Below are 15426 nucleotides of genomic sequence, written 5' to 3'. Positions count from 1 at the left end.
TATCAAGAAGGTCAGACAGTTGATATGCATAATAAGCTTTAAACTTAAGATTTTTTTGATTTTTTTTTGTTGGGTTTAACGTTGCACCAACACGATTATAGGTCATATGGTGACTTCCCAGCTTTGATGGTGGAGGAAGACCCCAGGTGCCCCTCTGTGCATTATTTCATCATGAGTGGGCACCTGGGTAGAACCATTGACCTTGCGTAAGCCAGCTGGATGGCTTCCTCACATGAAGAATTCAACGCCCTGAGAGTGGCTCGAACCCACATTGTTGAGGGGCAAGTGAATTTGAAGTCAGCGACCGTAACCACTTGACCATGGAGGCCCCCTAACTTTTTAAATTTACTGACTGTATTTACATATAAATATAAACTCACCCTTTCAATCCAAATTTCTTTTCTCCGAACACACGCAGCATAAATGCAGACTGGTCATCAGGTTTAAAACTAGAAGGAATTATCACATAATGTCCTGGATTCAGTTCAAAACGTCCACTTACTTCGCGAAAGTTTATATACACTCCTGATTTACCACAATCTGGATGATATTTGAAATATCTTGCAGGTAAAGAATGTTCAGTATCATCTGTCTGTAAAGATATATATAACAGTTAAAAATCCTTTAACAGAGCAACTTACAGAACAAGAGCTGTCACAGGAGACAGCACGCTTAATTATTTTGATGTTGGATAGTGAAATAGGGCACATCTGTGGAAGCTGGAGCTACCAATGGAGTGTTTGATGACTCAAGTGCAGATGGATGATGATACTAGACAATACTTTAGTCTGAGCCAAATGTATTTAGTAATAACAGAGGTTGAGCGAAAATGTATCAAAAAAAGCGTTATGAACCTTGTGGCATATTATGTGAATGATGATGTAAAACAAACATTTCAAGTTTGACACAAGTCCATCTAGTAACAACAGAGATTTGGTGAAAAAATATAGAAATTAAATATAAATTCTCAGTAAAGTGGGGGATAATTCACAAAATACTTGTGCCTGAGTTATGGACCTTGTGTCACATGATGAGGATGGTGATGCTGAAGAGGTACTTTAAATTTGAATCAAACACATTGAGTAATAATAAAAATATAGTGAAAATGCATCAAATTTTATCAGAATTTCGAAGTTTAAAGGGGACATAATTTATAAAATATTAGTGTATGAGTTATGGCTTTTGTGTCATATGTTGTTGGTGATGATGTGGAACAAATATTTTAAGCCTGAATCCTTTGTGTAATAAAAGAGATATAGTAAAATGCACCAAAATTACCTAAAATTGGGGCATAATTCAAGAAAATTTGGTGCCAGAGTTATGAACCTTGTGTCATATGATGTGGGCAATATTATGGAACTAATAGTTTAAGTTTGAATTAAATCCATTCAGTAATAACAGAGATAGAGTGAAAGTGCATTGAAACTTGTACATGAAATTCTAAGTAAAAAGAAGGGTTGGTTTATGAAATATTGAAACAAGAGTTAAAACCCTTGTGTCATATGATGTGGGTAATGATGAGGAATAAGTATTTAAAGTTTGAAGCAAATCCATCCAATAATAACAGTGATAAAGTGAAACCAAGGTGTAGACACGGACACAGACGCCGGAGCATCTAGGAAAGCTCTCTATATATACTTTGCATACTGGTAGTCAAGCTCAAAATGTTTGCCCTTTGATGTGCCTATTTACTTGCAATTGCAGTTCAATTTTCAATGACATACACTGACCTTGTGAATATATTTGATAAACAAAAACTATTATTTGGAATTATTACACATGTCAACATTTTTGCTATTTTTTTTGTCTTTAGAAAGGATTAAGTGCTGCTGTCTTTATAAATGTACATATGGAATGACATTTCTACGTAGGATGAACTATGTTTTATGATTAATGACATTATGCCAGGACTTCAAGTTTATCAGACATGCAGAGCTACCTTAACAGTTTACATAAGAAAAAATTCACACCATTCTCTAATATACTAATGCTATAAAAAAAAACATGACACCAGGTTTTATTAAACCACTTACCAATTATTTAAAACAAATTCTCTTTAATATGCACATTAATAAAAAGAGCAGATTTACCTGATATAACATAAAACCTATTTGTAAACGTTTCACTTTAACGTTTCTCCGAGACTGACGATGTTCTTGCATCAGAGATATGACTATACTGCACTTGCCCTCACTGTCAGGATCATCTGTTTCTTCATTAAAATCATCTAAAATGACAGCAAGTATTTTGGTTATGTATACCATGTAATAAAGAACTTACTGAATGATTTGTTGTCAGTCTTCACTGCAGGGATAACACATGTCTTTTTGTGCTATAACATCTGCAGAATTCCCAGGGACTGGTTGGTGCCCAAACCCGGTACATTTCCCGAGGGATTCTGAAGATGTTACAACACAAAATGAACATGTGTTAACGCTATTCTAGCATAAAATACGTAAAAAACTAATAAACAAATAAATCATCCCTCAGGGTCATTAAATTTTCATGAAACACGCTGGAATGTCTGCGTTGATTTTTCATGCTGATGTCATTTCCTTTTGAATAAAACGGTTTTGGGGCCTTTAATGCATTTACGCTTTACCACAGAACGCGCATATACAGAAAGTATTTTAACAGCACGCGAGTGCGAGAATCTCTTTATTTACACACGTTTTCTCTCCTGTTAAAACACCCTCAAAAAGTGACAAGAACATCAGTTTTATGCTAGAATACTGACCAGCAAGCCATTCAATAAATGTATATTTTTTATTATAATGTCATGTATTATTCATAGTGCATGTACTATCTGAAAAAAAAGTAGATAAAATGAAATGATAAAGACATAACAATGCTATTATAAATAAGCTAAATATTGTCATCTGCTTACAAAAAATAGCCCCTCCCACTTGAACAAAAGGTCAGTGCTTGTAAACGATGTTAGATTAGTCTACCTTTACAGGGCCCACACTGGGCTGAAAAAAGTTGGAGCCACCTTTTTTCTCGGGAACGGTAGGGAGGGTGCTGGAGAGGTTTCCCTTCCCGCGGCGCGTTGAAAATTTTTGTTACTTCCCGTAAGCAAATGGTGATATTCTAGCTATATAGGGGGACTTTTGAATGAAAGTGGGTATACCTCTAAAGCAAGTTTTGTATTTTAAAATGTGGTGGATGTTTGAAGCAACCTGTCTGAAATATTTTTCCATTACAGATTCTTTTTGTTGTGGGCCTACTATGTAAATGCATGGTCCGGGGGCTGTGTGCTTCCGAGAAATCTACCCTGATACAGGATTACATTTCAAATCCATTCCTAACTTTTAAAGACATTCAAAAAACTTGGCAAACACCTTTACTAATTACTTACTAAGATCACAGACACGGGTCCAGTGTATTTTTTTTTTTGATTAATATAAAAAAACAACCTTTTTTCACAGAAATATGCTTTCTATATGTTAGTCAAATGAAAAAAAAAATGATAACAAAAATCCCGTCACAGTGTCATGTATGATATTTGTGTGAAAAAAAAGGATTTTTATATTAAACAAAAAATACACTGGACCCGTGCCTGTGACTAAGATACTGTCTGACGGTGGCGACAACGTTAAAAATTCATCAAACCATTCATTATTTTGCCGATTTATTTATTAATCATTTGATCCATGGAAATTAAAGGCATCAATCATTTAATCTGCCGTAATGACAACAAAACAAAAAGATTATTTTAACCCGATAATTGGTTGCTAATTGATTGCAAATTGCATCTTCTCGCGTGTCAAGATGTTTATTACACACTGTTATATGTAAAGTAAACACAGACTGGATAGTACTATCCCAAAATAAGTTAATTATATAAGGTAAATTTATCGGAACCAGTCAACTGTTTTTTAACATAATTTTTCGGAGGTTACGATTTAGAACGTCTGAAACAAAATGGCGGTCCAAATTATGAACATTTTTTCATTTTCGCCACTCGCGATTTTTCTTCGCCACTTTCATCGCAGGTTTGCCAAATGGCTCGAGTGGCGAACGACAGCGTGGGCCCTGCTTTAGGCCGAACTACTACAGGACTAAGATGTTGTATCTAGAGCTGAACATTATTTTGATTTCTTTCTAATCATGGTAATTCTGCATTCCACCGAGTTTAGTATAAAAATGCTAGACAAGGTCAGATTGTTAAGCTGAGGGTGATTTTACCTGGATCTGTTAAAGTCAATAAAAATTGTGGATTTGTTGCAAACTTCTGCAGGTCATTCCTCGACCCACCAGCACTACTGCCTAATAGCCACTCTCCGCGTATAACCTCAAAATGACCTGAAAATATAAAATCACACATTTTTTCCTTCAAATGTTAACCTTTACCCTGCTATATTTCAATAACGGACTGGTCCATCATTCAATTTGGGCAATACCATATATTATTCGAAGGGACGTTTATGGAAAATTTACTGACTGAATAGCAAATAGTGCAGACCATGATCAGCCTGCACAGATCTTGGTCTGCACTGGTTGCAAAGGCAGAATCACTTGCTGGCAGCAGGCTAAAGGTTAAACACAGGACCATTTTTTTTTATCATTCAGCACCCACTGGTGTCTTATTTAGCTATTAAATATATCATCACCTTTGGGACAACATGAGAAATTCTGGTCTTATCTAAATATCAGTAATACAGACACATTAGTTTTCTTGATATTTTACCAAAAAAAGGCATCCAATCTAACTTCTTGTAAATGCTTCTTGTAAATAACAATTAAAAATTTAAAATGATTAAGTAAAGAGTAGTGGAATTAGATAAACATGGGTACCCAGCAATAATTTTATGTTGGTCCCACAAACCTAACCTATCATTTTGGCCAATATCACAAAATTTTATCCCCACAAACTAAACAAGAGCTCTGCCAAGCAGGGCAATATACGCCCGAAGGGTTACATCAGAGGATGGGAGCAAAATTTAAAGAACTTGACTGTTCAATCCCAAAGGACAGAAACAACAAAGGGAAGAAAGTCTAAGTCCACAAAAAAATATTCTAAGTCCACTAAAAAATCCTTACCAGGTACAGGTATGTCAAAATACTCCTAACAATTGGCGGTACCAGCCATGTTGTACCACAGAAAAGTGGTCTCAATTTTTCTCTACGGCCAATAATCAAAGTTCCAAATAAGTTATTTATAGTAACATAAAAGGGAAGTAATTAAAAAAAATTATAGTAAGTGAACAAAAAAGGGATCTGCCAAATAAAAACAAGAGCACCGCAATGCAGAGCAATATACACAAAGCAAAGTCATATATGACCTTTGACCCCTAAGTGTGACCTTGACCTTGAAGCCAGTCATCCCAAACATGCGCTATGCATGTCATCTCAGTGTGGTGAACTTTTGTGCAAAGTTTCTTTGAAATTCTTCAAGCAGTTCAAGAGTTTCAGAGCGGACACCAAACAAACTGATATGACCTTTGACCCCTAAGTGTGACCTTGACCTTGAAGTGAGTTGTCCGAAACATGCGCTCTGCAAGTTGTCTCGGTGTGGTGAACTTTTGTGCCAAGTTTCTTTGAACTCCTTTAAGCAGTTCAAGAGTTACAGAGCAGACACGAAATTGCTATAGGATGGACGGACGAACAGACAAATGGACACCGGGTGTATAACATTATATGTCCCTTTGGGCGTATAATAATTTCAAAACAGACACCAGATTACACTACTTATAGTTAGGTTATTTATAAACCTGCTTGATCTGATATCCCATCTCCATCAAAGTCCGGCCCCATTAAACAGATCGTCACCTCAGAGAAATGGCGACAAAAATCCTTATATGACATCCAGAATTCACCGTCATCTTTAGACTTCAGCCCAAGATGTTCTTTGGTTTCTTCATCAACCCACGTCCAGTTAATGTCACTATCAAACAATAAACAAAACAAGCATACTTTAATGTTTGCCTTTAAACATTTGTTTTGTTACATGTATTGCTTGGCTATAACATTAAACTTAAATTGATTTTTTGTTTGTTGATACACCTGTTTTAATTTTGTGTGGCTGACTTGGACAGTGTAATATAATGAAAACTAAAAAAGTTAATCCTAATTACCAGCAGTATCTTTTTTGGGCTTGATGAGCTTGTGGAAAATAAGAAAGCATGTTTTTATCATTATATCACATTAAACCAGATATTTATCTTGCACCCTTTCAATGATGATCACATTAAAAGGTGCTTTACATTCAAATGCAGCTACTCAGTGTGTGAAATTCATTCTTTACTGGTACAGACAAAAGAGCGATCTGAGAGACAGAGCGATAGGAAGCCGTCAGAACAGAGATAGAGAAAATACAGACATCTTTAGTTAACTAAGCCTAGCTGTTTGCAAATAGACGGTCTGCTTCTTTAACTTGCTTGATGTACAGCACTCATACACAAGAAGCCCCCTTTTCTGGGAAAGCAAGTTCTGGCCTCTTAGCCAGATGTGTTATAGCTAGGTAATGTGTAACAGTCAATCTAGCCTAATATATATAAAACTGAATTTGAATACAAGCTGCAAAACCATAGACTCTGACTGACTAACTGTGAGGTTTAATTTAAAAATAACCAATGGGAGAGTTGCATTCTAAAACTGGTCTGAAACCTCAGTTTTATAACTTTGGAGTCTGATTTTGGTTAAAATAAATTACAAAGTTAACAATATCTTGCCCTTATCATGCTGAACACAATTTATTCGGCCTTTGCGACCAGTGCAGATCATGATCAGCCTGCACATCCATGCAATCTGAACATGACCTGCACTGTTTGCCATTCAGTCAGTATCTTTTTGGTAAGCCCTTTTAACAGTTAATGCTACTGTCCAATATTGGAAGATGGACAAGTTCATTATAGAAACTTAGCAGGATCAGGGTTAAGTGTTTTGTTAGTATTTAAGATCAAATCATTACCGGTAATTTAAACTTTAAAGCATCACAGCTGCAGTATCAGTAATCACCAAGCCTGCACACAACTTACTTATCACTCCACGAGCCCTTCCACTCAGTACCATCAGCCCATGGGTTTCGTATTCGTACCAATTTATCTTCACCCATCTTATGCTGAATCTATTATACACACATAAATTACAATAATAAAACTGATCATATTTCTTAAAAATGTACTGGTGATAAGAAACTGATTCATTATTACATGGTCTAAACCAATCTTATTAAATGGTGTAAAACCATAAACCCAAAATAAGCGAAATTAATTGTAAATACATGTTTTGTTTGTAAAACCCGCTCTGCAAATTTACATGTATAATGCTTTTTAATTAAGTAAAGTAGAATTATGAACACGAGCTGTCTAATGACAGTATGCTCAACCTTTTGAAGGCTTGTCTGTAAAACAGATTTTCTGTCTAAAAATAGGTTTATTGTCAAATAATAGTTGGGCTAAATATGAACCAATCATGGACATTATGTTGAAAATTAGGATGCCACATTCCAAAATCCAAAGAACTTGGTGTTTGAACTGTCTTCTATCTGGTACTGATTAATAAACATTGAAATTAGGACTTATTCCCAGCACAAGCATTAACTACTAGACTGATTTCAGGTAGCTATTTTGAGGGACATTCTTGATACAATTTTCTTAGGCACATAACAAGAATTTTCTCATACAACATTGAAAATCAAAGTATTACATACTATAATAATTATATATGGACGCAGAATTCTAAATTTTTGGTGCATATGTTCTAAATATAGATGGCTGATGTTTTATTTTTTGAAAATGGTAAATGACAAAATATCTGTTGTGATACCGTCTTTTGGTTAATAAGAAAAATATTGCTAAAAATGCATGAAGTTTGTTCAACACTCATTGTTATTAAATGCTAGTATCATATACACATTCATAATTTTTTTGCCAAATCTATTACTGATTAAGTTTACCACTAACATATCAACTTAATTAAGGAATTAATTTACCTTCTCTATCCCTGTAATGGTGTATGCATGTCCAGAAACTAAACCATTTGGGTCAGCCTTGTTACTTAACCTCCAATCTCCCTGGAAGAATTAAAACTCTTAAACAGCTCTCCTCCTTTGGAGAATATAAACTAAAATAGTTTTCTTACTATTTAAAGTTATATACTGTGATTGGTTTAAAGGAAAACTGTCATAATTTTTAATTTAAACTCAATGAGTTACCAAAGTTTTCCATTCATTTGAAGACTGCCTAGGCCAGTTTTTAAGCAGGTGCACATCATGCATTGACTGTGTCATAGTGTTGAAAATGTTAAAAGTTAACAATTAGGATTTTTTCTTTGTATGAGAGATAGGTGTGTTTCTTGAAATACACTTAAGTGCAGCCTTGTTCCAGTCCTAACTTCAGACTTACGTCTTAGAAATAGGATTCTGTATGAAATGTGGCCCAAAACTACTACAGTAGAGATTGTGAACTTTTTATTCCTGTGTGATATAAATGAGCTCTGTGGCTTTCTGATTAAAGACACATGACATCCATTTCTATTGAAGTGTAGCAGACGGACATGTCATACTGTGGAGAAGAACATACATAGTCCTAATTTAAATCTTACATTTTTTAGTTAAATGAACATCATTAAATAAATGAAGATACTATTTTAAATGGCACTTAATCAGGAACAATAAACACAGAATTAAATGTTGATGAAAAACAGACCAAAAAGCTTAGTTCATGTTTTTGTAGGGTTTAAGCAGCACCAGGCCCCAATTTCATGAAAAAACTTAAGTAAGTACTTAGTTAAGTCTGTTATTTAAAATATTGCTATTGCTTAAGCTTTTGTTCTTTAATGTTGATTTTTTCTTTACCAATGTATTTATGGCTAAATTAAGCTATGGTTAGAAGTATTTGTCTGCAGTACTTTTTTCAGTCATGCAAATATGATATTTCTATTTAAGCACGAGATAACGAACTTAAGTATTTGCTTAAGTATATTTCTTACTTTTATACTTCATTTTCTGTAAAATTCAGAATTGCTGTGTTTTGATCTATGAAATTGTCATGTACGGGTCTGATATATAAAGTCAACATTGAAGACACATAAAGGGCAAAAACAAGCATTTCAAATAACAGACATAGCTAAGCAATTACTTAAGTTTTTTCGTGAAACTGAGGCCAGCACAATGAAGGTCATAATTATATGGCAACTTTCCAACTGCTAAATCTGGGTAGAATTACAGTCCTTGCAAACCAGATTCCACATATGACAGAACAACAGAGCTCAAATCCACAGAGGTGAGAGGAAAGAGATTCAAACTCAGTGACTTTAACCACTCTGCCAAAGAGACCCCACTTGAAGAAAGAAGCAATGCCAATTTGTGTACAGTACCTTTCTTGAACATGTGATAAATGCCTCTGATTTGCTTGCCCTGAGAATCTGTCTGTACAAATTTGGATCTTTCGGCTCTATCTCGTATCTCTCTGCAAGGCCTCCCGTTAAGTCTACCAGCGCATCCATAGTTTGTCCTCCGTCTATAGCTTCATAAGACCCATGCAACCTGACAAAAAAAAGAATTCCATAAACAGTCTGTAAGACCTACAAAAGCATCCAGAGTTCTCCATGTACTAGCAATCTGAATACAAATAATTTATACATAACCATATAAACATGGGCATCCATACATTTTCTTCAATCAGTTATCCAACAGAAAAGTTACTAAGTCCATCCCAATGAACTAAATTATTGAGGTATAAATGGCATTAAAGCAGCCATATGCATTTATGAAAACATTCTTTCAATAATTTAGCGTTTGGGAAAATTAAAAAGGTGAAAAGTGAAGATCTAAATTTACACGAAAAAATTATTCAGACATACTTTGCATAAGCCTTTTCTATGAGAGAGACCCAGAACTCTTGTGGATCTGTACATGAGGCATAGATAAGTTTTCCATCCTTTGTTGGTAGCCTGTCATCAATATAAACATCTGACCACTGACCAAATCTCCAGAATTTGAAATGCACAATTCCCTTGTAACCATCTCCAACAAGAGGCTGGTCCTTCTGCATTATCTGTAAAAATACATCTCAGAGGATCACAGAACTATGTGGCAAGGAACATAACTACAATTTAATGTAAAAAGTGAAACGATTTGATTTTACTCAATTGCACAGAAAGCTTAGTTGTCTGAACTGAAAAAAAAAAGATGACATAAAATGCAGCCATTTCTATGGTTTCTTAGCCATTTATAATAGGACCTTGCTGCTTCTAGACTGTCTGACATCCTGCCCTTTTTTAGCTCTACATATGAAAGTAGACTTATTTATTAAAAGAAAATAATGATTTTGACAACAACAACAGGGGCTCGGGCATCACTTTACCTACAGCATTAAAACACATCACTTGCCAGAAACTTTAACTTTCTTTCAAAATTGTAGAAAGATACCTTTTTCATGTACTTTGGTCTCTGTGACACTGCAGCACATGAGGAGAGGAACCAGCAATCTCCCAGAATTCCCTGCTTTATATCATCTCTTGTCATCCCATCAATCATTAACTGAGGAGTTTGCCATTCTTCCATCAAATCCTGAAATTGACATAATTTTGCTTCTGCATAGTGTTATGTTTCTATCACAGACCAAAAAATTGGAAGTTTCTTTTCTTTGCAGAGGCTCAATCAAAACATTTTAAAATATTTACAAGAACAGAATGTATACAACATAAAAAGTAATCTATATGCAATAGAAAAAACTACAAAGTCAGGGATTTATGTTATTTTCAATGTTTTTCTTTATAACTAAAAATCTTGTTTTCACAGTTAAATTCCTTTACCTTTGGCCTTTTCCAAATTATACTCTTCCCAGTGGAATGTTTATCTTCACTGTAGAACAATGCTTGACTATCAGCTGGAAAGTCAGGGTCACAAAATAGTTCATCCTGTCCTAGATTTTCAACTATTTCTTCTATCCTGGCTTGAGTCTATAAAATATACATATCTGATTGAACTTCCATTTTTTTTATTATTGAAACAAACAAACAAAACAAAACAAACACAAATGTTGACACCTTATAAGAAAATGTCATATCTGTTCTTTATTCCATTTACATATAGCTTGTAAAGCAGTATTCAGTCACCTCATAAATAACTTATTGGTCACACAAAAGCTTTGAATCTCATGTTTTCTGTTGACAATATACATCTACTTTGCCTGATAATACCCCTAAACAAGAGCACCGCCTTGCGGGTGCTGACGCTCATCTGATTTTTTTTGTGTAATAGAAATATTGTCCTACCCATGATTTTCTAAGTCTAAAAAGGGCCATCATTCTTGCAAAAAGCAGGAGAGTTATGTTTCTTGATGTACAGTGTCCACTTATGATGGTGAAAAACTGTTGCAAGTTTTAAAGCAATAGCTTTGATAGTTTATGAGAAAAGTTGACTTAAACATAATACTCAACCAAGAAAATGATTTTCTAAGTCCAAAAGGGGCAATAATTATTGCAAAAATCAGGATGGAGTTACGCTGCTTGCTGTACAGGGTCAGCTTATGATGGTGAACAAGTGTTGCAAGTTTCAAAGCAATAGCTTTGATAGTTTAAGAGAAAAAGTTGACCTAAACATAAAACTTAACCAAGAAATCTGATATTTTCTAAGTCCAAAAGGGGCCATAAATCTTGCAAAAAGCAGGATGGAGTTATGTTTCTTGCTGTACAGGGTCAACTTATGATGGTGAACAAGTGTTGCAAGTTTTAAAGCAATAGCTTTGATAGTTTAGGATAAAAGCTGACCTAAACATAAAACTTAACCAAGAAAACTGATTTTCTAAGTCCAAAAGGGGCAATAAATCTTGCAAAAAGCAAGATGGAGTTATGTTTCTTGCTGTATAGGGTCAGCTTATGATGGTGAACAAGTATTCCAAGTTTCAAAGCAATAGCTTTGACAGTTTGGGAGAAAAGTTGACCTAAACATAAAACTTAACCAAGAAATCTGATATTTTCTAAGTACAAAAGGGGCCATAAATCTTGCAAAAAGCAAGATGGAGTTATGTTTCTTGCTATACAGGGTCAGCTTATGATGGTGAACAAGTATTCCAAGTTTCAAAGCAATAGCTTTGATAGTTTAGGAGAAAAGCTGACCTAAACATAAAACTTAACCAGGCAACGCCGACGCAGACGCCGACGCCGACACCGACGCCGACGCCGACGCCGACAACCGCTCAAGTGATGACAATAACTCATCATTTTTTTTCAAAAAATCAGATGAGCTAAAAAATTAATAATACACATAGATACAATATAATATTCCATTAAAGGCGAATCAATTACAGTATGCAGGAAAACTGGGGCAGACTAGCTCAAAATTATGGGAAAATTCGACACAGGCTGCTTCACAATCCCTTTTAAAGGTGGTCAATCACATTTAAGCAAAATTTAGTGACATTTTTTACTTTTTGTATATTCTGTTAGAGATTTATTTAAGAAACAAAAATACCCATTACTTAGAGTTAGATCCCTGTTAGAAATGTATACTTTATTGATTTTCATAAAAATTTGTAATTACTCCCCCTTAATATGAAAATATTTAAAATGCTTGGTATTTCTTTTTATTTACATATAATTCCGAGTTTTACATTCGCATTGGATAGATATACCAAATATTTAACAATCTGAATCAAATGGTGGGTTTTAAAATGCATGTAGCTTCTGAATTTCATTTTTTCGCATTCTATCTTGGTTGCGCAACCAAGATAGGCAAAGGGAGGTAATAATAATTTTTCAAACTTGCATTTCTAATAAATTCAACCTATATATGTAATTGTTAATGCAATTATTTTACGAATATAATACAATATATCGGTTAGTTATACATTTTCTTAGGTAAAGTATGTTTATCACATTTATACTTATGATAAAATAACTCGATCTTGGTTGGGCAACTGCAATAGGAAAACCAATTATTAAAAATATCTCCAGTGAAAACCTAACTTGTATTAAGCGCTAACTGAACATAAATGAGTGTAAATGATCAGATGTTAAAGTTTAAAACAAATCCGTTACTTTGCCAAAATCTGATTATCCACCTTTAAAGTTATTAATGATGCCACATGTAAGCCTTATTCATTTGGCCTATTGGGATGACTTATTTTATGATCTGATATTTTATTGTTGTCATCCCTCTAAGCCTTACTTGTATCTGTATTTTACTACAGATTAGGAAAACGAAGACAGTTAAAAATCTAGAAAAGTCACAAAATACTGGTCAGACTTACTCCAATAAATTAAACATTAATATTCATGCAGAAACTTCAAATGGGTTGAATATAACCCATAATTCTAAATAAGAGACTTAAAACTTCAGAAATATGATGCCAACAGGTGTGAGGAGATATCTACCCAGACACCGGTTTCAATACCCAGCATCCAGTCTAGGCCAATACTGTTGGAAACAGTACTGAACACCATTGACTCCCTTATAAGAAGTCTTTGTAATGTAATAGGAGCGGAAAAATGTGCAGCCCAATACAGGACTCGAACCTGCGACCTTCTGCTTGCAAGTCAGATGCTCTACCAACTGAGCTAATCAGACAATCCATATCATAGACAAATTATATACATTATATACACACTGCTACATTCCTCCCTCCTTTTTTTAAAGACAAACTCAGAATCTCAGATTCTTTTGACTAACTCTGCCATTGCTTCATCCTAGCTCTAGGATTCCAAGGCTAGTCACCACACTCATGGCACCAATGTAATAGGCGCGGAAAAATGTGCAGCCCGATACAGGATTCGAACCTGCGACCTTCTGCTTGCAAGTCAGATGCTCTACCAACTGAGCTAATCAGACAATCAATATCATAGACTAATTATATACATTATATACAGTGCACACTGCTACAGTAAACTGATAATGAGCACTGTTATATACATTGCATACATCTTTTTTGCTGTGATCAGTGACTCCTTTGTAATCAAATAGGCCCAATAGTTGTAGCCTAATTCCGAGCTCTATGTTCAGAAATTAGATCTTAGATTTTAATAGTCTAAATAATGAGACCTCGGGTAGACTGATTTTACATTCTGATATTTTACGTTGTCTACCTAGAGGTCTCAACCAGAAACAATCAAAACTGTGGTGGAAACTGTGGTCGATTGAAATTACAATTTATCAGTAGTCACGATTTTTCTTTAGCCCTAACAGCTTACCTGTTGTTTTAAATCATAAATAGTAAATAAAAAACATAAGAACAGGACATATTTATCAAGAATTTCTGTTGTAAAAAATTTAAACCTCTAACGTTTCAATCGTCTTCATGTAATGGCGGTCGGAGGCGTGACCAATGAAAACGCTTCATGCAGTAATGTGTTTACCGGTGATCGGCCATTTTCCAATATGTAGTACACTCGTGTTAAACCTTGGCATTTTTTTAACTGCCATAGTTTGAATTTTTCTCAAGAAATCTTGGTAATATATACATCATTGAAAAGGAAGGGTGTGACACCTTATGTACCAGTCACTTTATGTACCAGACACTTTATATACCACTTTGACACTTAGTGTACCACCTATATATTACATTGTAATTGTATCTCATTGTATAGCACTGTCAATATGTGATAATTACCTGTGAAAACAACTTTGATTTAATCAGCTTAAGTCCATAGAATGTTGTTAACATTCCTATGTGCATATAAATTACCTTATTAATTATGACAATTAACATTTAAATTTAGTAAAAAAAACATTTCAAGTAACATAAAATAAAACATTTTCATCAAATCAAAACAAAAATGATCATCTACTATATATCATATATGTGGTACATAAGGTGTCCAAAGTGGTACATAAAGTGCTGGTACATAAAGTGTCTGGTACATGAAGTGAAAAGGAAAAGGAAAAATTACAGGCTTTCTATGTATGTATTTCTTCTTTTTATCCGTTGCATTAATATTACATAATTCCCCCCCCCCCCCTAACGGATTCCATTGGGTGTTATTTACGCAAAGAAGAGGACAGTGCTATCACATTCTTTACCTTTTCTGGTTTGTACTCGGAGGCGGATATCGACAAGTCAAAAAAATATAACAATATTTAACTCTCGAGTACAATTATTTGGACTAAGATTTTAAAGGACACAGATCAAAATTACCATAATTCCTAAGCTACCATCCTCATATTCAGCCTCTTTTATGTAAGTGTTTTTCTCTTCATCTGTCATTTTACGACTATGTGAAGAATCCATTGTGGAGATGCTCGAGCCTCCATTTATCAATGTTTCTGGTTTCACATTGAAATTAGATCGTTGGCCGCTTTTAGGCCTTGATGCACTGTGGCTCGACCCCATCCTTTGGCGTTAAATCTTTGGAATATAAAATATGTTCTTTTTATTGTTTTTTTCTCAACGATTTAATTTTAAGTTAGGAGAAATACTTGCAAAACTTGGAAATTTTACTTTTACAGGTGCCATGTTGTTTACAAATAAACTCCACGGCTAC

General features: G+C 34.6%; 1 protein-coding gene across 1 annotated transcript in view; it reads right to left on the bottom strand.

The window, feature by feature from the left end:
* LOC123535113 (calpain-B-like) overlaps positions 1–15426 on the bottom strand; it is a 28925-nt gene extending 13499 nt beyond the window's left edge. Inside the window, exons 1-11 of the mRNA XM_045317655.2 lie at positions 15081–15426; positions 10762–10908; positions 10376–10516; positions 9808–10001; positions 9322–9490; positions 7937–8017; positions 6981–7069; positions 5715–5887; positions 4189–4305; positions 2091–2227; positions 381–592 (exon numbers count right to left, since the gene is read on the bottom strand). Of these exons, the coding sequence (XP_045173590.2) occupies positions 381–592; positions 2091–2227; positions 4189–4305; positions 5715–5887; positions 6981–7069; positions 7937–8017; positions 9322–9490; positions 9808–10001; positions 10376–10516; positions 10762–10908; positions 15081–15275 (1655 nt within the window). The 5' untranslated portion in view covers positions 15276–15426. The remainder of the gene's footprint in view (positions 1–380; positions 593–2090; positions 2228–4188; positions 4306–5714; positions 5888–6980; positions 7070–7936; positions 8018–9321; positions 9491–9807; positions 10002–10375; positions 10517–10761; positions 10909–15080) is intronic.

The sequence above is a fragment of the Mercenaria mercenaria genome, chromosome 12 (assembly GCF_021730395.1).
Source record: "Mercenaria mercenaria strain notata chromosome 12, MADL_Memer_1, whole genome shotgun sequence".
Lineage (NCBI taxonomy): Eukaryota > Metazoa > Mollusca > Bivalvia > Venerida > Veneridae > Mercenaria > Mercenaria mercenaria.
The sequence above is the reverse complement of the archived record's forward strand: the minus strand, read 5'-3'. Positions and strand labels throughout refer to the sequence as shown.